General features: G+C 37.8%; 1 protein-coding gene across 4 annotated transcripts in view; it reads right to left on the minus strand.

The window, feature by feature from the left end:
• Positions 1-378: 378 nt before the first annotated feature.
• Positions 379-26,557, minus strand: part of cfap20dc (CFAP20 domain containing) — a 44,199-nt gene continuing 18,020 nt past the window's right edge. For 2 of the 4 annotated variants that reach the window (XM_028447381.1, XM_028447382.1), the window contains 5 exons: positions 19,235-19,504; positions 17,298-17,534; positions 9,959-10,020; positions 2,406-2,500; positions 379-714 (listed from right to left, as the gene is read on the minus strand). In XM_028447381.1, the coding sequence (XP_028303182.1) occupies positions 590-714; positions 2,406-2,500; positions 9,959-10,020; positions 17,298-17,534; positions 19,235-19,504 (789 nt within the window). In that variant the 3' untranslated portion in view covers positions 379-589. The remainder of the gene's footprint in view (positions 715-2,405; positions 2,501-9,958; positions 10,021-17,297; positions 17,535-19,234; positions 19,505-26,557) is intronic. The other 2 variants (XM_028447379.1, XM_028447380.1) reach the window with 2 other exon arrangements.

Here is a 26,557-nt window from a genome sequence, read left to right on the forward strand (position 1 = left end):
TAGTAAGTGATGTAGACCCCAGTATGAATAGCTACTGCTTTTGCAGTATAGCTAATGGGCATCTGAATAAAATAAAGTGCATGCAACATACAGAAAACTGGAAAGTAGTATTGGTGTTAAATCCATTTATTTCAAGCACAAAAACCTAAATGTATTCCTCTTGTGTAAGCATACAGTATAACTATAAAGGAAATTATAATACAAAATGAATAAGAACTCTAAAGGCTGCAGAGTTTTAAAATCAAAAGTGCTTCATAAGGAGCACCAGGATGTTCCCTCAGAAAGCTTATGAATAATTTTTTGTAACTAAGGCTGTTTGAAAAGTCTTTCACCATCAAGTGTGACTGAATGAACAGCCAGAACTTGAAAGATATCAAGAATTTTATAGTCTTTTACACTCCAACAAAATACTGCAAAATGTAACACAAAGCTGCCTTCAGTAATAAAAAAACCCAACAAAACAAAAAGCAGTTCAACTTAATTGTTGTGATAAATGGCGGTGACACTGCTGATCAATAGGTTTGGTCTGAAAAAGAAATCTGAAGGTTTTTTTTGGTTCCCATGAATGATTCATTACTTTCATTTATAATCAGGCTCGTAGATAGTACTTTCCTGTCTTGGGATCAAAATAGCGGTTCAAGCTAGGATCATAAAGCAGACTGAGATACTCGTCCTCATCGTCTCTCTCGTCGTCATCCGTCCCATGTTCTCGTCCTGTAATAAAGCAGCAAAATCACTGTCAGCTGTTCAAAAGCATTCAGAAGCAAAAGGAATTTAAATCAAATTAAATAAATGCATTATTTCATTGTTCCTACGCGTGCGTGCACAGCCCTGCATCATGCCAGATATGAACAAAAGCTCACTCACTCACTCAGCTGTATCTGAAATTCAATGAGATACTGCTATGCTAAGGTGACCTTCAGACTCAGGTGGATTTAAAAAATCTTCTGCTACAGCCACTTTTTTTTTTTTCTTTCATCAATCAAGCCTTAAGATACCCAGAGCTGCACTTTATTATGGAAGCTGTAAAGATATGTCCTGTAATCCCCACTACATTAAAGCACAAGAATTAAGCTGTTAAACTGACAGGTAGGGTTTAATGTGGGAAAGGTTACGGGAGGTTCTGGAGTGAATATTTTATCTTATCAGAACCTGGGCAACAATAATGAAAACTGATTTAAAAAATACTGTACAAGGTCTGAAAATTATGTATACAATGGAAAGCTTACAGGAATTAACCTTTGTGGCTGTATCTAAGAGGCAATGTTAAATATTTGGACTAAAAATGTTCGGAATAGCTTTTGTCAACTACACTTATTAAAGTGACAATAACTAGACTATGACTGATTAAATAAATAAAAGTACACCCTAAAACCACTTTTTCTGCTGAATACATGTATGATTAGGTATGAAGTAATTTAGTTTATTGATCCTAGTCCCATTCTTCACATTTTAGTATTTAAATTTAGCGTTTCTCGTAGAACATTTAGTGACTGTCCTCTCTGGGTTGAACGCTGGCTATTGCAATTGGATTTTGCTATTGGCTGAGATTAGATCAGTGACCTGTTGGCCCCGCCCCTTATATAAAAGATGGGAGGAGGGACTAGGTTTCCTCCTCTCCCAGCCCTCAGTGAGCATTGATTGACAGCTCCATGTGGAACGGTGCAGCGCTGTGGGGGCGGGGCTGCTGTGACTGGGCGTGTCTTAACTACTCTAGGAGCCACACCCATAATCAAGGCATTTTTTTTAGATTACCCCCTAGTGGCAAGTTGGCACAATCCTGGGGGTGTCATCTCGTGGTTACCTTGTTATGCTTCCTAATAAATGAAAATATTGGTATTAATATTTGGTGTGGGCACTTGAGCCTTTTTTCTGTCAGTATACCCCTCAATTTCAAATTATTAAAAAAATAAAATGACACTCAAGAGAATTGAAATGTAGTGGGAAAACTTGATCTGAAACATATTTATATATAGAACTCCAACATGGTTCCCTAGTTTTACATTTTAATTAAATTGAAGTTTTTATAGAATTTCCATGCCGATTATAATTACAAAGTCAATTATCTGAACTCAATTACAATCTAATCTGATTACAACAGCAACATATATTTTAAATTGCAGTTACCAAAATCATTACACCATAATTGCAATTATAATTGACTCCAACTCTGGCATAGATAGTATAGTATAGATAGTATAGTTAGACTTGCATCCCGCTAGCTTGTGTGGTCTTTGGTGCAACGCTGACACTTGTGTATGCTCTGGCAGCAGTAGACGTTCCCATTAGTTATATGTATAGTATTTGCATAATCAGTGTTATTGCTAAAACACCAGATTGTTCGTCTTCTTGACATAAAATGCTAGTCTAGAGGGCGAAAAGGAATAAAATGAAGGTTATTGTACCTCTCACTTGGTCTCCCCAATTGATCAGCGTGTTGCCTGACCTTCTCTGCTGGCTAGGAGGCATAACAGGCGGGCTGAGCACGTCCATCCACTCCCTGTGGAAACGGCCATAAAGGCATAGAGTCATGACAACAGACGCCGTTAACCTCACCATCCTGCTACATGTCGTTTATACAATGAGCTTCCATCATCATATACGCTTACACAAACCCATCTTCGCTTCCATTGTCCTTTAGCCACTCTTGGTGCAGCCCTCTTACCTGAAGGATCACTTATTAGATTCTGAATCAAGCTGTGACTTCCAAGTATCTGCAATCTGGCACAGAGCATGGGGTCCTGCCCTTGCCTGTCTCTGAACCGGCAAAACTTAATTTTGTTCGAAATGAGTTTGTCTTCTTTGCCTCTGATGTGTGTAGGCTGAGCTATACATCAGTCATTTCCCAGTAAATGAAAACACCATAATTTTTTTTTTGTACAGTCTAAGAAAGTATAGCAAGACAAGAAAAAAAAAAACAAAAACAAACACAAGATGAATTGCTACTTGTCAGCGAAGCACAAGTCATTTGTTAAACAGCATTCCTAATCATTTTTGGCTATATATCAGCAGATAAATTAACCGTGAACATCTTTTGCCTCTGGATAAAACATCACATAAAAGAGCAGCATCTTTAATGTAAAAAATCAATCTGACAGCTTTCAGGATTCACATGTTGGAGTCTGCTTGGCTTGGTGAATCCCAATAATAACGTCTAACGGCTGATTATAGCATTAGCTTTGAAAGCAAAATGCACCCAAGGGGCAACATTTCTACATTTATGTACCACAATAATGAAATTAAAAAAAATGAGCGTAATGTCAGTTTACATCATTGCCATTAATAATCTTTATAATTTGACATTGTTCCTCAACTAATAAAGAAAATAATGAATGTATATGTTAATATTTACAGTTAAGGTGTATGATAAAATGGGTAGTATAGATGTCAGAAATGTATTTAAATGTAAACAAGATCACTCAAAACCGCAAACCTCCAACAAGCAGCAAATATCATCTTTGTCAGATATTCACAGTTACTGGATCACTGATTCTGATCATGGTTCAACGATTATTCACACTTGAAAGGCTTGTAAGAATTGTCTGTATCCATTAGTAATGATACAATAGGTTGAAACGTGAGGCCACCCCCTTTTAAAAAAAAAAAAAAAAAAAATTGTGATAAAATGCGCAATATGGATCTAATTCGGATTAAACTCAACTGATTCCTGCGTGGCGTAAGGCAGGGGTGCCAAACCTTCTATTTCTATCACAGACCGCTCTTCACAATCTACTTTTTTTTCTTTTTTTTTTGGGGGGGGGTTATAATTGACTATATTGACGACAACTATTACAATTGTTATTAAATATTTGTATATTATTAAAATACAATAATACGATTTAAGCAGTAACACTTAAAAACTGAGTTAGAGTGAAATCTTATTTAAATTCAATCAATATAAATATTTTAATGATAAAATTTGTAATTTATACATAGAAAAATGTAGCATTCCATTTCATCATGTCAGAACCAAAACTCTGTGAAAGTGTGATGGTTAATAGTCAAAGTATTTCTGACGTAATCCTGCTAAGAGACACAAAAAAGTAACGCTGGTCATAACATTACCTCCTTGGAGGAGGTAATAATGCTAATATATACACAATATACTGATGATACAGACCCACATTTTACACAACAAAGTCACATTAAAACCTGAATGAAAAATGTCATGGTGCTTGTTTGTAACTTGGATGTTTCAAGTTTTTTTTTCTTTTTAACACAATTCATTCATTCATTGTCTGGAGAAAACCAACGCAAGCCACGAGAACGGAACAGACCTCAGTGTACGACTCGGACTTGAACCCATAAAAATTGGCCTCAAAAGGCTTTACGATCATGTCAGAAGGGTTCATAATGAATTTTATTTTTTTTCAAAAGAGATACTTCAACAGCAAAAGCTTTGTATTTGAAACTGAACAATGAAATTATTTTAATAACAGGCTGGTTGATTCTTGTGTGATCCCTTTCGAGAGGCAAACCATGAACTCATTCCCCTCTACTTTCATTTCAAACCTTGAGCCTTTAAAGTGCTAAAGGACAAAAAGCTCTCGTTATTATTCTTGCTAGCAAAAGCATTTACCTCAGTCTAACACTCCTTTGACTGTGTGATAGGCGAGAACGAAAAAGTTAATGGAAGCAATTTTTAAGGACAAGGGTCTATGCAGCTGAACTGTAAATTGGATTTCAAATTAGCTAACTGGGACTTGGCATGAATGATTAAATCATTTGATGTTTAAGTCATTATATTCTAAACCTAGACCTGTGACAATAAAACATCACTGTATTTATTTTTTTTTCAATTAAGCCTTTGCACAGCATTAAATTATATTGAAAAAAAAAAATCTGCATATCAATCAGTGAAACAGGAGTGATATGCCTGAAACATAATGTCAATGAATACCTTCGTGATTGTAAAAAAGCTATATTGTAACAGATAATCTCTCTGACAGCCTTATTTGCGGTTTCACATTGGCATCGCTTGCCAAAGGCAGACACAATTATCACGCACTGAGGAACATGTTAAAATGCACAAAAAAAAGCCCTGGAAATATTAATGCACGCGAACAGAATCATTTTAGCTGTCATGAAAGCTGTAGCTCTCCAGAGTAAGGCAGCCTACAGCAGTGCTCAGTTAACGAAAAAATAAAAAAATAGTTATAGCTCTAAGGGTGTCTCTGGATGCAACGCCTCAAAGAAAAAAAAAGAAACCTACAACAAAAACCTCGTGCCGCTGCTGTTCAACATGTAAATGGAGGCATTGCTTCATAATTGAATCTCAGTGATACAGTTGTGGGTCTGTGACTCCACGCTGAGGAGTCTGTTTGACGTGTGTTTCAATAGTAATGTTCACTTCAGTAGACCTTGAATCAAACGGCATCACTTTACTTGACGTCTGAACTGCCAAGTTGTATAAGACGTACAAAGAAATTGTAAATCTGTCCTATTCTTTAACGGCTCTACATCGAATGTAGCACATGTTCAATCACTTAAATCGACACCGTGAATGCAAATACCTGAAATCACCAGTGTCTACACATGACCGCACCCAGGTGTGCAGATTTCCATCAATAAATTCACACACTGGGAAAGAAGGAAGGTTGCATAATTTGTGTAGTGGAGCTGTGATGCAATCCTTTTGTCTTCTCTTGTAACGCACTGCACAGTGTACACCCACAAAAGAGATGAAAAATGCAGAAACACAGCAGTGAATTGGCAGGCCACGGGGCAAAATATTGTATCCACAACCCTGCAAGGAGAACAGCTTATTCTTAAGGATGATATATAACATTTCAAAGACAACCACTGTTAAATTCATGGGGTTCTATTTCATAATATTTTGTGAGATGTCTCACTATGGGATGCATCCTCTATCTGCAGCCATCAGAAGCATTTATATCAATCTGCCAATCCTGATTGGCTGGTGAAACAGACACCCTCCATTCAAACACCTCTTCTCTCTCTCAGCATATCTCGCATTTAGGTTCTATCAGCTCAACTGTCCGCAGGTGGATCTTTGGCTTCCAGTCGACCACTGCTGGTAGGACTGCCACCTTTTTGCTTTAAGACCACACCTTGCCTCCGCTCGATCTAGTTCTGTCCTTGGTTCCTCACCACTCCAAGGTGTCGAACTGTCGAGCCCCAGCTCCGGCTGACGACCCCATGCCAAAAACGCTGTCCTCGACGTCCTTCAGCACTCCAGCACACGATGTCTCGCATCCCTGCTAGCCGCCACGTGGTAGCTTCAAAGCTAATCCACCTTCTCTCCCTGCTTGCGTCAGGGCAGAAATGGAGGCCAAGGCTCTTCCCACAGAGGAAACGGGATGCGCTGGGACTTGCCTCTTTCAATGCGGGAACAAAATCTCCAGCAAAGACAAGCACGAGGTCTGCTCGAACTGTCTGGGGCTGGAACATGCCCGTTTCGCTGTCGACTCCCCTGGCTCATGTCGGCACTGCATGGTGTTTAACACAAAAAGGCAAGCTATCAGGCAAGCTTCTATGGACAAGACTCCTTCCTTCCTCCCCGCCGCAGTGGTGGAAGAGGAAATAGCCCACATGGTCACTAGGGCTGCTTATGGTTCCAGCTGGGGTTCCCAGCTCGACCTGGCTGACATCTCCCCACACGAGGAGGATGTCCTCATGATAGACTGCGGAGAGGAGGACGGAGACTCCTCTGACCCTCTCCTATCCGGTGAGGATGAGAAAGATGAAGCTTTCATCAACCCAGCTCTTTTCCACTGTGAAAGTTTATTTGGAGGCGATCATAGCCTGTCATATAGGCTTGGGGAGAAACCAACGAGCAAGCACCCGCTGATCTGCCAGTTCATGAAGGGAGGGCGCAAGCTCCTCCCCGTATCCAGACCACTTGGTTCTGGAAGGACTTAAACGTTCTTCGTTTGAAACACTAAAGGAGGTGAACATGAAGTTTGCCCCCCTGAAAGCTGTTTTGTAAATGGCACTGGCATCAGCTAAGTGGCATCTATGCGCTCTTGGTGCACCCGTCATGCGCTCAGCTTTTTCCAGGCGATGTGAAGATCATTTTAAAGCTCAACCCGGCCTTTGTGCCAAAGGTGGTGGGCTCATGTTCTCCCATTGACCTTTTGGCCTTTTCTGCCTCACAAGATGAGCAGCGGCCTCATGTGTTGTGTCCAGTTTGTGCGGTGCAGACTTATATGGACATGACAAGGAGGCTCAGGAGGAGCGATCAGTTGTTCGTCTCCTGGGCTAATCCCTGTAAGGGAAATCCTGTTACTAAGCAACGCCTGTCACACTGGGTTCTGGAGGCTATTGCTTTAGCTTATACAATTCAGGGTCTGCGGTTGAGTGAGGGTCTGCGTGCACACTCGACTCATGGTCTTGCCACATCCTGGGCTTTGTTCAGGGGAGTGTCTGTACAGGACAATTGTGGGGCGGTGAGTGGGACCTCGCCCCTCATGTTTCTCTGCTTTTACATGCTGAACGTTTCCGCCCTGTGTGTGGCACGGGCGGTTTTACTGTCTTGATGCGTACAGATTTCTGCTGGTCTCCGCTCAATAAGCATGTCTGCAATAATGGGAGCTACCATATCTCATAGCTAGACATCTCATGAAATATTATGAAATAGAACTTATTTATTTATTATGTATTTATATAACCCTGGTTCTATGTGATTGTGAGTGAGATGTCTCACCAGACAACACTCCATGCTCGAACGAGTGAGAAGAGGTGCTTCTTTTGAATCTGTCCACCTCTTCCTTTCATAGGAGGTGGGAGTGTCCCTAGTGGACGGACACTTTTCACCAGCCATTTAGGATTGGCAGATTGATTCAAATGCTTCTGAGGGCTGCAGGTGGAGGATGCATCCCATAGTGAGACATCTCACTCATATTACTCGTACAACCGGGGTTATGTAAATAAAGTTTTTGTGTGCTTTTCAGAATTGACCAAAGTTAGACTTTTAAAGCTTTATGGACTGGTGGATGGTCTTTAAACCAATGTATGAAATATTTTTAAAGAACTGTTTACTCGTAGTGAGTGTCTCTTTTTTAATGCTGGCAAGTTAACGCGGTATTGCGATAACACAGCAATTAATTAACGCCAACAATTATTTTATCACGCATTAATGCAGTTTTTTAATTATTATTTTATTTTGAAAGTTTGTTGCTCAACAGAAAAGAACTTGCGGGACAGAAGCAAGGAGAAAGGTCCCGAGCTCTTACATTTGAATTTTAAATCACTTTGAAACGGCAAATTGGATGAAACCATTGTTATTTGTTGTCACCGGAGTACGTCAAGTCCTAAGTATCACTTAAACGCAATACACACCGTTGACTCTACCAAATCACCCACTCAAACAAACACCGAACGGAGGCTTCGGCAGTCTTTATTAGATACATCGTGTGAACAAAGCCTTGATAAGCCAAAGCAAGACAAGCTAACAAATGCTATGGCGAAGTGGATAGCTACAAACTGGAGGCCAATAATTATCATTGAAGATGTTAGTCTGAGGAACGTTCTTAGGATTGCAACGAATGACGGCAGGTATGAGCCTCCCTCAAGGCACACCATCAGAAGAAGAATACACTAGTTGTATGAAAAAGAGTCGACTATAAAAGCAACGGTGTTACAACGTGCACCAACGGTTGCTCTCACTGGAGACTACTGGTGCAGAAGAGTAAGAAAATGTAACGTTGGAGAAATGGATGAATGCAGTTAATTCTGTCAGAGAATAATGCACATAATCGCGATTAAAAAATGTCAATCGTTGCCCAGCAATACTCTCTTTCAAAATAATGCACCTCACCAGGAAGGTATTATTCACCGCAACTGTCTGTAATGTTTAACACAGGGGTGTCAAACTCATTTTAGTTCAGGGGTCAAATAAAGACCAGTTTGATCTCAAGAGGGCCACAGATTTTAGCAGGAAATAGAGCAATTTCAACATTAATGTGCCGTTTGCACTTCCAGGTATGAATTACATTGAAAGTACCGGTATATGGCTGACATTATCCAAGCATTAAATTACCTTAAACTTAAATTTCCTTGATATTATGAACAATTACTATTTAATTTAGTAGAATCATTTGAGGATATTTGGAGGATTTTGAAAAAAACTAGATTTTTTCATCAATTTGAGATTTAAAAATGAGTGTCATCATGTTGATATAAGCTTTGGAAATTTGTACAGTTGTATCCATGTGTATTTGGAGGGGCTGAGATAATTACAACTGAATTGTTTTGTAATTTACACAATGATACATGTTTTTTTTTTGTCATTTTTAGTTTCTCCTGAAGGCCGAATTAGATGCTCAAAAGGGCCAAATTTGGCCCCCGGGCCTTGAGTTTGACACGTGGTTTAACAGATGAAGCGTTATAATAAAGAAATTTTCATGTTTGATCAAATCTTTAGTATGTCAACCTCTTAATCATTTTGGGAATTGCTGCATAAGATGTGGTGTGTGCAGCGAAGCCTATTTCTGAAGTCGGATGCAACACTTTAATTTATTATTTTACCTCCAGCAATGTGAGCCCAGTTGCCAATATATCTCCTCTCTGAGCTGAAAAGTCACCCGCAGGTAAGCAAACCAAAACCCAAGTGAACGCACCCGGTGGTGATTTTGAATTATGAACTAATAAAGTTGTCCTTGTGCTGAAATATTAAAGCTCAAACATGTAATGTTGAAATCAAATTACATGGCACGATGGCAAACACAAACTTTTTGGTTTTTTGTGGAGAAAGTGAGGGGTAAGATTATGAAAAACTATAAATTATGTAGAAATTGAAGCAACCCAAGTCAGTTGGCTTTGTCAACAAACATGAGATCTAATAATGTATGTAAGCAAGACAACAATGTCTGTGATAACTACTATAACTATAGGTGCGATATTCTTAGTATGGTAAAAGGCTTCACTTCTCACACTAGAGCTAAGTTAAATTATTGCTTTCCATTGAAATAAATCAATACTACAACCCTGTCCGTACCTGGGATTTGATTGGTGAAGGGGGCTCATCTCCTTCTGGTAGTGTTCTCCCTGATTAGCTGGCTGCCAAAAAAAAAAACATATACTTTTGCTTTATTTCAAACATGCACAAGTAAAACAAGGAAGTAAACTGCAAAAAACCAAACAAACAAAAAAAAACACACACACAAAAAAAACCTGAAACCAATGAGAATAGTGAAAACAACGATAATATCAACCCAACATGTCCGAAAAGGAGTAGGATGAGCTAATTCAGACCAACCCCTTCTCCACTACTCAATTATCAGTCTCCTCAAACATACATATTTTAAAAATATAGAAAATAAATAGAATAAATAAACACATTTTCATTCAGGGGCCAAATACAGAGGAGTTTGATTTTAGTTGTTATTGTTCCACGTATATATGATACATGCAGTTTATTACACCTACAATATCTAAGCAACAAACGACACATCAGTCCTTGTATAGGATCTTCAATTCAAAAGTCTTGGATTTGGCAACCAAGTTTTGTGTAAATTACAGGATTTCCGAAGTTCTTCAACATTCTTTCCACAATTTGTGATAAAATATGACTGCAGTCGTGGGATGTAGGCACAGGAACAAGGCCAGCCCCTGCAAATATTGTGATCATTAAATGTGTGAATTTGGAGAGTCTGACATATCTACAACTGAACTAGAGGGTAATTTACACACTGATTCATGTTTTCTCTGTCATTTCTACTTTCCCCTGCCTGGTAAAATAGATGCTCTAAAGCAGTGGTTCTATAACTTTTTTTGGCTTAAGTACCTTCTTTCTCTTATTTGTGAATCCAAGTACCCCCTTTGTTCGACTATAACATTTTGCTTAATAAACTATAAAAATTTTGATATCAATCATTTCTGGCGACCCCTAATACTTTTTTGTAGAATTAGTTTTTTTTTTATCATGTTTGAGCTCAGATTTTTTAAATATTTTTTCTAACCGCATTTTAGTTGCACTAGAAATACGAGTGTAGCAATAAATTTGTTTAAAATTGTGTGTTGGTTTAAATTAAAAAAAAGGAATGATTTCAAAAATTTCAGACAATCTCATTTAAACTCCAGGTGACCACACATGCGTTCACAACCCCAAGATTGAAAAACCCTGATTTAGGGGCTCCTGAATAGATTAATTTCTATAGTTTTTATCATTTCCGGGACCAAGACTGACAGTTTATTTGTTAATTTCCCGTTGTCTCTCTCTCAAGAAAGTGAGAGAGAAAAATAGAAATAGAAAATTAACAAATGAAAGCATTAAAAAAATGGGGTTTTATTTTGTTTATTTTTAGTTAAAATTGATATTCATAATAATAATGATGGGAAAAATCTTGATTAAAACATGAACTGAAAATAAAAGAGTCAGACTTGGTATAAAAACTGTAGAAATAAATCTATTCAGGAAGCAGTAAATCAGAGTTTTTTCAACTTCAAGGTCGTGACACCATGCCTGAAATGGTTGGATATAAAAATGTGGTCGATAATCCAAAAAACACTGGGAACCACTGCATTAAACACTGTTTCATTCGACTTATTATTGACAATGTGACTTATCACTTACTCATTCCATCATAATGCTCTATAGTTGTTTTTTTCCCAGTATTCTGGGCAAAATGTTGTAGTCGGACAAAGGCGGGACTTAGATTCAGGAATAAGAGAAAGGGGGTAATTGAGTCAAAAAAGTTTGAAAACCAAGGGCCGGATTTGGCCCTCGAGCCTTGAGTTTGACATGTGGTCTAGAGCTACAAATAGCTGAACCAACCTTAGCATGTACCGGTAGTCTCTGACTATTTATAGCATCTATAGCTATGTATAACCAAAGCCAAAGATATACATTATACAAAGGTCGGTCAGACAGCTATTTACCGAAAGGAACAGATTCCATACAGTCAATTTATAATTCAATTATGCAAGAACAACTTTTGTATTTACAAAACAATACACTAACTATTTAGTAGCTACAGTATCAGGTGACTTATAAATTCTGAGTCACTTTGTTCCGTGGCAATAGAGAGCTACTTTCTGTATATTATTATGAGGAAAGATCAAGTTATGGTAATTGATTTCAAGATTAAATCTTAAATATCATTAAAATATAATACTGCACCTGAAAGAAATGCATGTACAATGAATGATAATTGACTCTCACCAAAGGCAAACAAAGAAGGGAGGGAGTGCACATTCACTGATGTATGAAGAACATTTTTGTGGTATATATACAATGCTAAATAACAAATTAAGAATGGAAGATGTGGTTTGGGGGGAAACCACAAAAATGCAGCAGATGAACAATGAAAGAAGAAAAACAGTGCAGGGATAAACAAAACAAGATAAAAGGGTGAAGATAATCTAATTTTCTATTTTAAGACTATCAATGTGCCCTAACCACTTTAATAAAATAACTGACTAGAACTGTGTGAGATCACTGTAGCCTTTTAAAGTGGTAACAATACATCCTCTTAGAGAAAGGTACATGTTTAACTTTAGACACTATACATTCCATTTCCCATGTAAGAATCACTAGTTTATTACCCACTCCATCTTGTCAATGTTAAAGACCATATCATTGCCTGGGGAGGCTTCATATACACAGTGCATTTTAAAGAATGCATTACTTGACTGTAAAAGAAAAAAGCCAATGTGTTTAAGCTGTTTATTGCTTAAATTTATACTAGCCATCCAAATACCCTAGAGACAACCCCATGTGCTTTATGTTTTCTCCTTCAATAAGACAATAACTAATATTCCACATTAATGTTGAGCAGTGGTAAAACCGTACCTGCTCAGCAATGTTCATTTCAAGGACTTAACATCAAATGCAAAAACTAGACTATAGCATTAAATGCTCGCGAAGGCATCCTGACACTATGATGTAATTGATTTACATGTTTGTAATAATCAGGAAAAACTATTGAAAAGACAAAAAAAAAAAATCATCAAATTATTATTATTATTATTTTTCTTGTGGACATGTAGTGATGAAAGCTAATGTGATTTTAATGACAAGCAGCTGTGTTTCTGCTGTTATGGCGCAAAGGAAGCTGCCAACGCCTTGTAAAAAATTAGTCCTGACTGACACCTTTAAACTGGAAGGATGGTGCTTCATCGTCTGTAACAGCTTGTAACTCATCAAATTAAACCTAAATACATTTTTTTAAAAACTAGACTAAAACTGTACATGTCCAAAAAATCTGCTACAAAAGGTTTGGGGACCGTCAGTTAGCTACTCAGCTTGTTTAAGTGACTAAATCCATTCAAAACGGCCATTACCAACTCGCTCTTGGAGCTGCCACTTAAAACGCAAAGCACTACATCTCTCAAGGAGTGTGTGAGATTACTGTGTACAGATGGTATGCTCACACTCAGCTAAGCATAACTATGCACGGTCAGACTAAGATTTAAGCTCCACCCATTTTTTTAATCCTCCGCTATCCCTCTGTATACAGTCTATTCTGTTTCTTTTCTCAGTGTGTGAAAAACCCAAGCAAGCAGAGCTACAGTATATTAGTAAAACCTCAGCTGCAGAAAGAATGGTTTCATTTACTTCCCCATGTTTTCTAGAAACACCCGGTACACCCAAATACCACAAGATTTGCTCTAAAACTGCATGAGTAAGTAGAGAAACTAATTTTATATCAGTCACTGGTAGACTCACTTAGACATGACGGGAAAAATAGAAGTAGAAGTGATTCAAAATCAAATTAATCTGAAGCTAATGAGAGTGTCATCTGCATAAATATTAATAATTCAGCCTTCTTTTTCATTGTAGCAAGGAATTGTTTGTATGTTTTCCTTTGGTAATGTCTATTTTCCAATATTGATATCAGTCCGACATCAGCCAGAAAACAAAGATCAGATTTTATCGGACTGCATCTAAGATCACCGATAAAATTTTCCGCCCCAGCACCTCTATCCACCTAACCTACTGTTACTGACTATTGATCTGTGTTTGAGTAACAACACGTGATCAAGCCTTTTCCAACATTCCACATCCAAAATAAGTCATACAAGTATGTATGATTCGTGCTCATATCTTATCGGATCAATATCGGTCTCAGCCGATACGAAAGGCTGCAATATCGGTATCATATTAGAAGTGAAAAAGTTGTATCGGGACATCCCTAGATTTTACTTTAAAAATGAAGAGATAGCGACAATAGACATAAGTATTCCTTAAATACAATTGCTTGACCAGGGATATCTAAACCCTGTCCCAGTGGGCACCATTTCTATTTCTGCTCCAACTGAGCTAAAATGTTTGTTACCAGGCTTTCTGCAGAGCTGCATGATGATAGATAGATAGATAGATAGATAGATAGATAGATAGATAGATACTTTATTGATCCCGAAGGAATCAATAAAGATTCATGTCTTCTTTACAAAGGAGACATCAGTAATCTGCTGGATTTGCAGCCTTTCAGGGAAGGCTTTAGACACCCCTGTACTTAAAAAAAAATCTAGTTTATCCCGTTCCAAATGGTTAACACAAGCAATGTATTTGAGGCAGATTCATTCGATAAGTAGGACCAAAAACCATCTCAAAATGTCACAGCCTGGACGCTCCCTTCATGTAGAAGGACTTGTGTTTGAATGTTAATTTCAGCGCTGAGCAGTTGATGATAGAGAACAAGCTTGATTTTAATTGTTTTTGCAGACACAAAAGTTGTTTAGGATCCCTGGGGACCTCTGTCTGAACACGCGTGCTCTGTAGAGCGCGACAATTCCAAAGTACTATAGGCACTTCAAAGCTATTTTTAAAAAAAAAGAAATCCTCCACTTCCCCCCCAAAAAAAATACCATATAGCATACACAATAAACCAAAAGTTAATAATTGTCTACTACTTTTACTTTTAAGATTGAACACATTGTATCTTAAAGAAAAAATGTATAGTCTTTAACTCAACTTTTATGATTAAATAAATTAGAAAATGTGCTTGTTTTAAATGTAAATAAGGTATTCTGATTAGCATTTTGACACACCACAAGTTTATATATATATATATATATATATATATATATTATAGTTACGTTCCTCATTACGTTAAAACAACTTATTGCCTTAAAACTCACTGTAATCAATCTTTACTTACCAGCTAAATATTATCAAATTGTGAATTTTAATTTTATTTTTGTAATTTAAACTGAAAGCTTTTATTAACAATTTTGTTGTGTGAACGAGATGTAGAAGTGAACTTTGTGGGCTCTTTAATAGCCGCACATTGATGTGGGTGAAGTTCTTTCTGTGCTTCAGCAGCTCCTAATGAAGAAAAAAAAAAAAAAACAGCAACCAAACCGTAGCTGACAGCAGGGGGTGGGGAGGCACTTGAATTCTGCCAAACCGAGACAAGAAAAGGCTTGTCATTTCTAGTTAAGGAACATGCTCAAGGGGTATATTTTGTTAGGTCTCAAAAGCACCCCTTTATTATGTGTGTGACAGAAAGGTTTTAAAATCCTTCATGATCTATTGGTTACAATGTAGCAGAGACCATATCTGCATTTGTAATTGCTTTTAAATGTGATGTTGCTTCTCTTGTTTGTTTGCTGTTGTTGTTTTTATATATAGGCTCATGTTAAAATGTACTTTTTTTATCCTGCTCTTGCTGAAAACAGAATTTAATAATCCGTTTTCAACAGATACATGTTTTTATTGTCTCCCACATCATTGGCTTCACACAAGAAAGCATTCCAGATGAGAACCCCCTGCGGTAACAACAAAAAAAAATCATTATGTGCGTTTTAAATATTAGCACATAAATGAATACCTATGTGTCCCACTTCAGCATGTGTGATGATGGTATTCATCGAAAATCCCTCTGCGGACCCAGCAGACTCAGACAGGGTAATGCTTTTCTTTTATAAATGTTTCGTGCTTATGCTAATGGTCCATAGATCTAAATGACCTTCAGTAGCCAAGAGCAAGCTATAGCCTACTATCTTTGCATTCTAAAAAGACATCTGGTAATGATTCGAATCCTATAAAAAATGTGTCACTTAGAGGATGGTTGATATCAAGCAAGAATACTTTTAAATAGTGGAAAGAGGCCAATTAATGTGTTTTTTTTATACTAAAGAAAACACACTGGAGGATTCAGTGCATTCACTTCTCATGGTGGTACAAGTTTGGGTTTGAAATGGAAATCTGCAGTTGGAAGGATCAGCAGGGGTCAGTTTTTTTTCCTTTGTGGACAAATGCAGATAATCCTCTTGATGATAGTATATTGACCACGGTTCCATGATGTTTTTAATGCAGAATTATTTATTTCCGAATTAAATCATTCCGAATTAAAGTGTTCAGCTTCGTGTTTACATGGAAATAGTAATTCCCGAACGAGGTTTACATGGAAAACTGGTTTATTCGGCTTTAGATAATTCCGCTTTAGGTCTGGGGGTTGGGAAGGCTCTGATTGGACAGGGGGAGAACGTGACGTATCACGTCTATCAGGAAAGACACACAACAAACCTTTTATTGTCGGCTATAACACAGACGACCACACACGAGAACTGTTTTCACCTTTAATTTGATTGTAGTTTTGAAGCAGCAGCTCGACAATAACACACGGTTTCAGTTTGGACAACGGAGCGAAAGGAGATAGGAATGAATCATAGGTAAAAAGCCCAGTAAAACTCCGGAAAACAATCACCAGGAATAAATGGTTTCTTCCTGGTTAAGACAGTAGCTCTAACAACAGGTAAAATGATAAACTGGTGATATTACAGCCTGTGAATGCAGTACAGGGACGCATTTACTCCGCCTCCGGGTCCTAGTGCCAGCCAGCCAGTAAAGCCTGTTCCATTTACCATGTTTACCAAGGTCTGTGTTTAATAAGTCTGTGTGTGTTCATGTGAAAGTCTGCATGTTTATGCCTCCGTCCATTCACTCTTTTCATTATATCAATGTGTTTTAAGGCTTTTGTTAAATAGTCTAGCCTGGAGTCCGGGCCGCCGCCATCTTGGATTATCTCAGGACCAGCGTGTCATCGCGCAATCGCAAAACAATCCAAATTAACTTAAAGCGGAATTACCCAAGTTAAGTGTTTACAAGAAAAAGGAATCATCTAATTCGGAATTAAAAACAGAATAAAACAGCCACATAATTCGGACTTAACTTTAATTTGGAATAAAATTAGCATCAGGAATGATGTATTTACAAGGTCAGGTTAAAGAGGAATTAACTTTTATAAATTAATAAAATATTAAATGAATATTAAATATTTATATTAAATAATTAAAGCTCCCATGTGCCATGATCAATGACAACTAGGTGCTCTCACAAAGAGAAAATACATAAAAGATGAAGAATAGGAGAACATAGTGCTACGAACCATGGAAGTGTGAGTGCATCCTGAGGTGTCATCACTGCTCACGCTCTTGCTGACATTGCACTTGCGAATCAGAGATTGACTGAGAAGTGAGAGTCCGCACACATCTTCGTCCTGCTCCCTTTTCAGGCTTGCCAACATTCGAAGCTCCTCCTCGTCATCATCATTCCTCTGACTCGGTAGACTGCCAGGCTGGTGTAAGTCAAAATGACTTGAATCATAAAGCTCACCCTCTTCTTCCTGCAGATTTATCACCAATAAAACACAAGATATCATCGTTGGATTTTTACAGAAATCCAAAAGACAGTAGTCACCGGCGGAAATATGCAATATCAATGCAGTCTATATCAAGATGTAGGCAACGAGCAATGTTGAGAATAAAAAAAAAAGGGTAGCCAGACATCGCTTAAGGCAGTGCTGGACATATGCCATTGTTTTGACCTTTTAAGGAAATGTCTTACCGGTGGATCTATTGATTTAGGAGACTGTGGTAAGTTGATTTGTGTGACAAGTGCAAAAAAGGCTAGTGTTGCCCTACTGACAAATCAATGGCAGTCAATAAACTAAGGCTGCAGGGAGGGAAACAAACTTCTTGTCATATTTCCCTGACAGCCTTTCAGTCAAAACCTTCACTGCAGGCCACACACTCGAGCTTGCAAAAATCAGCGGCTCCACTGATGAAGGGTGCTGGGATATCACACAATCACAGAACTGTGTAAATACTCAAATATAACAAGTACAGGACAGTTCCATCTACTGGCCTTGTGATTCTTGCAGTTCTAGGCTATATTTTCTCCTTTAAAAAGAAGTCTACAAATATAATAGTAATCCTTCCAAAATACATTTTTACCCACCGTCTGTGACTATCAAAATCATCAGTGATCACACGGCATCAACTGCAGAGACACATCTTGGCGTTCTCCTATCAGAATCTTTAATGAGCTGCTGATTTGCCTCTTGTGGCAAATCATCAGCAGAGTCCATGGTTTCTATCATTTTTGGTTGTTGTCCACCAACATCTGACAAACATACCTGGATTTGTTATCCAGCTCGCAAAGGATCAAGGTATTGTTTTTGTCAGCTGACAACTTTATTTGTCTGATGCTTGGTGAGAGATGGAGAAAATGCACCGTGGATTTGTCGAAAGTTTTCCAGTCGAAATAGTTGCCTTCGTGGAAGGTTAAAAGAGGTACGGATTCAGCCAATGGCTGCAATGAAAATTAGCATAATAGCATAAAATCTTAAACATTCGCTGAAGGGTATTTAAAAGTGTTAAATAATACATCTATGTTGTTTGGAAAAAGAGCTCACCTTTGATTTATTTGAAAGGCCTATTTCATTAAAATGTCCAAAATCTAAAGAGGATTAAAGAGGAAAAAATGTGGATGTAGCCAGGGTTGGCTGATAATTCATTACAATTAGGATGTAATTATAATAGTAATTGTAATTGAAAAAAACTGTTGCTGTTTTAATCGTAATTGAATTCTATTTGACTTCAGAAAATTTACTTTGTAATTGTAATTGGCATGGGAATTCTATAACAATTGCCGATTGTAATTTCAGAACCTTGGAGAACCATGGTACAGTCTTGCACATACGTAGTAAACTATCATTAAAATATGTTATATACAGAATATATATAACTAGGAGTAAACTGACACAAAAAGGCTCAAACGCCCACACAAAAAATATGAATACCAATATTCTCAATGATTAGGAAGCCTAACAAGGCAACCAAGTGAGGAGAAACTAATTAGATGATAGATAATATTTTGTAGTGTATATTAAAGCTGATTTAAGACATGGGTCAAACTGACCCGTTATCATTAAAAATGCTAACAGAAAGCTAATTCAAGAGCAAGGTTACTATTAATAAGGCTTATTTAGTAAATGCTCAGGAATTGTGATTAATTGTAATTGTGCGTGCACGTGTGTGTTACCTCGAGTATTTTTTCCAGATTCTGGTTCACATTTTCAGACCTTTCAGGAAACGGGCCAGAGGTAAGGCCGCAAGTAGAGATCAACTCTGCTGTATCAGACACAGCACTGGACCAAGCTGTGATAGTGGTGTTTGATGGTCTTTTTTGTGACTTTTGTTTCTCCTTAAAAGAATTGAGATCCACATCTTGTTGCGATTCCAAACCTCCGTCATGATTTCTTGTAGTTGACGAGTCAGATATGCCCGTCATGAACCATTTGTGGCTGCTATCCTGTGAGAAAATCAAAGAGCGGCATGCAAAAGATTCAGAATTCAAGCCATACAACCTACAACAAAACCACTAAGACATCATTCTTATTAGATTGATGTGCAGCAGCAAAAGTGAATGAAAGTAACCAGTTAGTTGCTGGTTACCCAGATTCAGCTCCAAGTCTAAGTGAACTTATATAAGCTGCTTTCTGTTCCACAAACAGTACAAGGCTGCTTGAACATTAACAAAACACCATTGAAAATGGATACTTTGATTGTTATACAATAAAGAAAACGGCATGAATCTGGAAAGTTTGTAGCTTGTTTCTTTAGAGACGATGGCACCTTTTTTGCAACAGTCAAGAATAATTCAAATTGTGACCCACTTTTTAGTACAAGAGTATAAAAACAAAACATAAAAAAAAAAAAAAACATGCCAGTGATGCGCTGAGAAGAATTTGTTGCGGCTGTCGCAGCCACTTTGTTTCTGGAGACACACAATAACTACCTGAGCCTCACCTCAAGTAGAGGAGGAGAATTAAAAAAACTATGAAATCCACCTAATGCACAAATAAAAGACTGTTATACACTATTATTAGTACATGATGGTAATTTCCTTTCAAAACATTGGGTAATGAACATGTTCTTTTGAATCAGACATTTAGATAATAGTTGTTGGTTCACACTTTTGAAAAAGTTTCTTGTTAAGATTCCTGCTTTAAGCTTTAGGGAGTACATTATACTTTCTGCTGTCTTTTGTTGAAATGTTTTCTTTTTTTCATCTAAGAGCTTTATTTATGGGTGAAGGGTTATCATAAACCCCTGAGGGTTTTAGCACAGCCATTCCATGTTATTACCCTAGATAGTTTTTCTGTTCTATCTCATATTTATAAATTGCAAGTGCAAAACAGAGGGTCGACAGTCGGTTGTATTCCCCTGATTTAGGGGTGGTTGTGAATAAGACGTGTTTGGGTTTTTCGTTTTAATTATCACTGAAATGGAGTGATTTTGGTTTAAGGTCAAAATGGTTTAAATGTTGCACGCTCATTTCTTTGTTTTAACTTTTAATGTTTAAGAACAATCGCTCACCTAAAAGAATGAACCGAACCTGATGCAACACATTGTAAGATTATAATGTTCGAGGTTGAACAATGGGGGCATTCCTTCTGACTGTTCTTAATGTGCCCCTGTGAATATGTTATTGATCATTTTGTGTATAGCATTTACCCAGCGAGCGTGATCAACAAGTTGACATTTAATTGAGGTAAAGGGGTGTTTTTAGGAATTCAATATTCATTTATTTGTTTTTATTCTAATACCAGTCCTTCACTCATTCAAAACTAGTATGCAAATACTCCTCCATTAATGTTTTAAATTCATTTTTTTTTTTTCTCTTGTCTGCACATGCTGTCAAAGGTCAACACTACAAGAAGTGCAACATTATGAGACAGCAATGCATGTTTTGTTATTGCAATAAAATACATTGATTTATTGTATTGCTTAATTGTGACCATCACCAGCCCTCCCTAAGGAAGGGTAAGAAATATTTTATTATAGGGAGGATATAAAAAGGGAGAGCAGTGTTACACCTAAGTGGAGAGGGAGGTGGAGGGGAAAGGGAGCAGGGAGGAGAGAGTCAAGGTAGGAAATAGAAAGTGTGGGGAAGAATAGATTGTTTTACAGTGAGGGTGAGATGTGAAGTAGTAGAATATATTGTGCTTATTATGTTGTGTAATCAAGTCAGTGTAGTGACAAGTGTGAAGCTTAGCTATAATGGTGGTGGCTGAGGACAGGGGGAATGAGTGAGTGGTAGTACCTAAAGCAGGTATTTGGGGTAAACGTGTCTAAAGTTAAGCCCAGTATGAGGTTTATCCCACATCCCAAGGCGTTTTCAATTCAAACAGTTAACAAACAACTTAATGTTTGTATAACCACAATATTATACAGAGTCCAATTATTCTAAACATTTAAAAATTACGTATGACTCTCCTTATCGGAAAAATAAAAACACACAACATTCAAGCAAAATGTTACAAAAAATTTCTTTTTTAAAGCTTAAGGGAGCTCAGGGCTGTTCTTTAAATAAAAAAAAAAGATTTATAAAATACCGTTTCTTTTTTCCCACCTTACAAAATGAACAAAACAGAGTGAAGCATAGATAATGTGAAGCATACTTTCATTTTAATTGACAACGATTATAAACCCTACAAATGAATGTTGATCAGCTGTTTACATTGTTTGGACAACTTTCTGGGGCTCTCTGCGAAACGCATGCTTATCAAAAGATGGATGACTGAGGTTTTTGAGAACCTGATTTTGTTTGTCAGAGTGGGACTTTCACAGCATTATTTAGCACATCTCTGTGGGACACAGCTGACTTTCTGAAGAAATGTATGTTCATGCTCAGTCTGACTTTTATTTGGAGGTGGAAACACCAAAGTCATGCTTGATAGAGCTTCTTTGACATTTCGATGGAAGTTTTGGCGAACAATGACTCATACTCTAAACTACAGTCGAGATGAGAATTTCAGCTTCCTATTAAAAGCAGGCTCTTTTAGCTCCCATGCGGCTCCTGAGATTTTGTATAGATAGATTACCAAAAAACATGGATTATAATAAGTATCTATTCATTAGATTTTATATACCTAACGTCAAAACAGAGTTCAGAATTCAAAAGGTCCAGTTAAGATCACTGATGGATGGACTGCTCTCATATGTCTGTGCAAATTGTTTGTGGAGCCTGTGAGATATACGACATGTTTAGATGGTTCAGTCTACACTCCACTCCGGAACTGTCCAATACAAAAAAAAATGTTTCAGTGTTTTCTTCTCTCACCACTTCACTGAGTGTTCTCTGTCTGAATAACTGCTCTTCTCCTGTGACTGTCTCACCCTCCTGTTTATCGTGTGCTGTGCACTATGCTCTGGATATCTGGAGCCACGCAAATCTCCTCTGCTCAGTTTTTTTACAACACAGCTGGACCTACACTGTTTGACTAACTACATAAGTATGAAAAAAAAAAAAAAAAAAATAATAATAATAATAATAATAATAAAAATAATAATAAAAATAATAAGAATAATAATAATAATAATAATAATAAAAATCTCCCAATCAGAGATTGACTCCGGTCATTCACTTCTACTTATCCCCAAATTCTAGGTGATAAAAACATTTGATCTTGTGTGCAATAGTTATTTTTTGTGCAGAGGAGCACATGTGCACCGCTTATGTGCATTAATCAGGAAAAACCAACAAACATGTTCTCTTTTGAAAACTTCGAGACTTTTGAATTTCCCTGTGCACTGCATATGCCATGGTGCATGGTGAACTATTTACTTACTAATAATGGAAGGCCTGGTGCACCCATCTGACATTTTTAACAAATGTCAATGCCAGTGCAAGCTGTTCTTTAAAGAAATGTATGACTCATTGTCCTTTAAACAAAAAACAAAAAAACTCATTCCTGCATGTTTAAAGTAAGATTTAAAAAAACACAAACAAAACTGCATGTGTTAATAATCATTAGGTATGGAGTTGTTTTGTTTTCTAAACAACATGGGAAATTATTATTACATTTTTGTTACCACACTGGTATCTCAATTATTTAGTATTTCAATAAATCTATGCATAGTATAAAAATGCCTCATGCAGTCATACATTCCTCACATTGAACACTAAATGTTTTAAATGCACTGTGTGCCACATTTCATTTATACGTTTTCAAACAACTATAGGGCTGAGTGACGTTGAATGGATCCTGTCATGTTCAGTGTATATTGCTCCTTGCTTCTACCATGGTTTCTTTTTATTTATGTAACAGTTGGTGAAAAACCATCATTCTCAGCCTATTGTGTTCTGTTGGTATTGGTTGTATTCAATCAGCAGCAGTTGGGACATTTTTTTTGGAATTTACATTTAATATGGTTGCACTGACTGCATGAATCATCCTTTAGCACAGCAAAATTTCTGTGAGTGTGGGGCAATTGATTTGATGCTTTGTACTCAACAGCACATCACTTTCTTCCATCAGGCATCATCAAAGTCAATCACAGGAGAACATTTCACCCACTCCGAGAGAGCTGCAGTGTACACTTTTCCAGTAAAAATTATGCCTGTCCAGTACGTAATATATTTTTTGACACCTGAGGGGATAGCTGTGTCTTTCTGAAAAAAGCATTTTCAGAGTAGACAGTGCAGCTGTCTTTATCTTCTGAAGAAAAAGAAATGCTTAAAATGACTGGAAAACTAAGTGACTGCCAGGAGAAATTAGCTCATTGAAGGTCGCATTCACACAAACATCACCACAGTGAGTTTGTTCAAATCTGAGTTTGAGTTTTGTATCTCTACACTCTAGATATATTTGAGTGCCATCATTCTATGACTGTAAATGCATTGACTTCTTTACATATTGGTATTATACCTGATAAAAATAAATAAAAAATAATACTACGAACAACAACAATAGTATCATGTCTTCACTACCATATGAAGATTTAAATCAAGGTTCACATTCCTTTCCATAACTTATGTCAAGTACTAAAACACAGGAAACAAAACGTTCTCAGCTGGTGGATCAGGACCCAAAATTGGGTTGCGAACCTGCCTGTTTTTCTTTAGTCGTGATAATTTGCAATGACTTCATTTTTGAATGAATGAATTCATTTTGAAGAAGATTTGCTAATACTTCATACATAAGGCTGACATTAGCATTAATAAGTTGTCATGAAGGCTGTTATTAAGTGTCAGCCACTAATTTATGACACCTTTCTCTAAACCAGAGGTTCTCAACTGGTCTCACCCTGGGACCCACATTTTGCCACAGACATTAAATCGCGACCCACTTTTTTCAACCGACAAAATTTTTTTTTTCAAAAATAGCTGTTGAAAACACACATATAAAACTCAAGAATGTTTGACCAGAGAGACATGTAAAACCATGTAAATTTGCGATGGTAAAACAGGGGACGGGACCCGGATAAGCAAACTGCTTCTCTCGTCTCCTTTTTCGGCATGTACAAAAAAGAAAAAAAAAAATGTAAAAAAAAAAAAAAAAAAAAAGTGAATGTAACCATGTCGGAAATAAACTGAATAAATAAAAAAAATAAAAAAAATAAAAATCTTTTTTTAAACATAAATCTATATATTTTCCTGTTCAACATGCATTTCACAGCATGTGTGTCAAAAGAAAAGTTTCTTTCAAAATAAATTACAAGTCCAACATGAGAGACATTAAGCATTTATTTATTTTTGACCAGCTGTCCGCGACCCACCCAGTTCAGGTTCGCGACCCACTTTTGGGTCCCGACCCACCAGTTGAGAACCACTGCTCTAAACTATGACATCTTTGGAGTGATGTTGGCATTATTTGTGGTAGGGTTAAGGTTTGAAGTTAAGCCTGATTTAAGGTTCCGCGTGAAATCCCTTGCCGTAGACGCATGCAGGTGCACGTAGGCGTAGACCCCCTTTCCTGTAACCTTACGTGAGCCTCGCAAAAATCCTGACTACCTGTCGAGTCGACACCTTGACGCGTAGTCAGCTAGGGCTCCAAAACTCAGGCCCGGTCACTGCCTTTTCCAGTCAACACCACCATGTTTCAACTTTTTGTGGAGCGATATGAGAGTTGTTTCTACAGCGGATTGAGTCAAAGAGAGAACAGAGACAGACTAACAGTGCCAGAGTTTTATTATTTCCTTTCATTGCTGCAGCTCGTGAAGCATCGCCAAACAGAGTCAATCGCAGACATAAGGTGTGTGTTTACTGCAATTATCGCTACTTTGCCTCGTCTTTGTACCTACAGTGTGTGTGTTTCATTAACAGTAAACAATGACCAACATGCTGTGGAGGCTGCCAGAGGAGCAGACATGGCGTTATGTTTAAAGCGCTGTCCTGCTCCCACTCCCCACTTCCTGGGGCCGTGGACCCAGTTACCTCGCTGCTCTCTCTCCGCTCTACAGCGGGTTCTGGGTCTCCTCACCTTCGGCATGACTGTTGACCAGAGCAGTCGACAGTCCGCTCGATACACTTTTATACTTTGTTCACAAGTTACCAATGTTTATAATAGAAAATAAAGTGCACGTTTTGAAACCGTTGTTTTAATGTTTGTGTTCAACAAAACACACATGATTTGGTACAGTAGGTAAGTAATAATCCAGAAATAAATTACACTTTAAGATGCTTAAAAAACATAAAACATATTTTTCTGTGACCGGAAGATAAACAAGGTCTTTTTACTGCTCATTTGTAACAACAACAACACAGCCACAACCCCCGAGCGGCAGGGCGGCCAATCGCATAGCTCGGCGTTCCCTTCACGCAGAAGTAAAAGGGCCAACCTCCTCATCACATTGACGGCATGCCCCCGGCGTAGGTCCTGACACTGAACCTTAAACCAGACTTTAGGGTTAAAGTTAAGGTTCGGGGTTAGGGTAACGAAGGGTTAGGTTTAGGGCAACAACAGCCTTTATGTATTAAAGCTTCAAGTAAAGTGTTACCGAAGATTTATCTATGTGGTACCTTTTATTCTTACTTAATAAGAATAGTAAATTGGTACTTTTTCTCGGTTCTTTTGTCCACCGATCAAGGTTGTGGGGGCAAGATCTTCAGCAGAGAGGCCCAGACGTTCCTCAACTCAATTACTAATTAGCTGGGGTAAAGTGAAGAATTACTCAAACTAATTTCAGCCTCTTGCACTAGTGATCTCGTTTATTCAACCATTAATCAAAGCCCGCGACCATAGATAACCAGTCAACAGAGAGCTTCGCCTTCTGGCTTAGCTCTCTCTTCACCACAGCGGACTGATTACGCATCTGCATAACTACAAACTGGTCTGCCAGTGTATATGTGGATCTCCCACTCCATCCTACCCTTACTCGTGAACAATGCAGAAATTCTTGAGTTACAAGACCTCTAGCATGACCTGGGGTTGGCAATTCACCCGTTTCTGAACCCAGCGCCCCTCACCCACCATCACCCAGGGAGACTTTGCAGTGAACTCTGTGGAGTCCTTCTCCTTCCTTTGGACCATCATCACCCTGGAGCTCAAGTGGGAGCAGAACATCAGCTCCATGATCA

Source organism: Gouania willdenowi, chromosome 5 (genome assembly GCF_900634775.1).
Source record: "Gouania willdenowi chromosome 5, fGouWil2.1, whole genome shotgun sequence".
Taxonomy (NCBI): Eukaryota; Metazoa; Chordata; class Actinopteri; order Blenniiformes; family Gobiesocidae; genus Gouania; species Gouania willdenowi.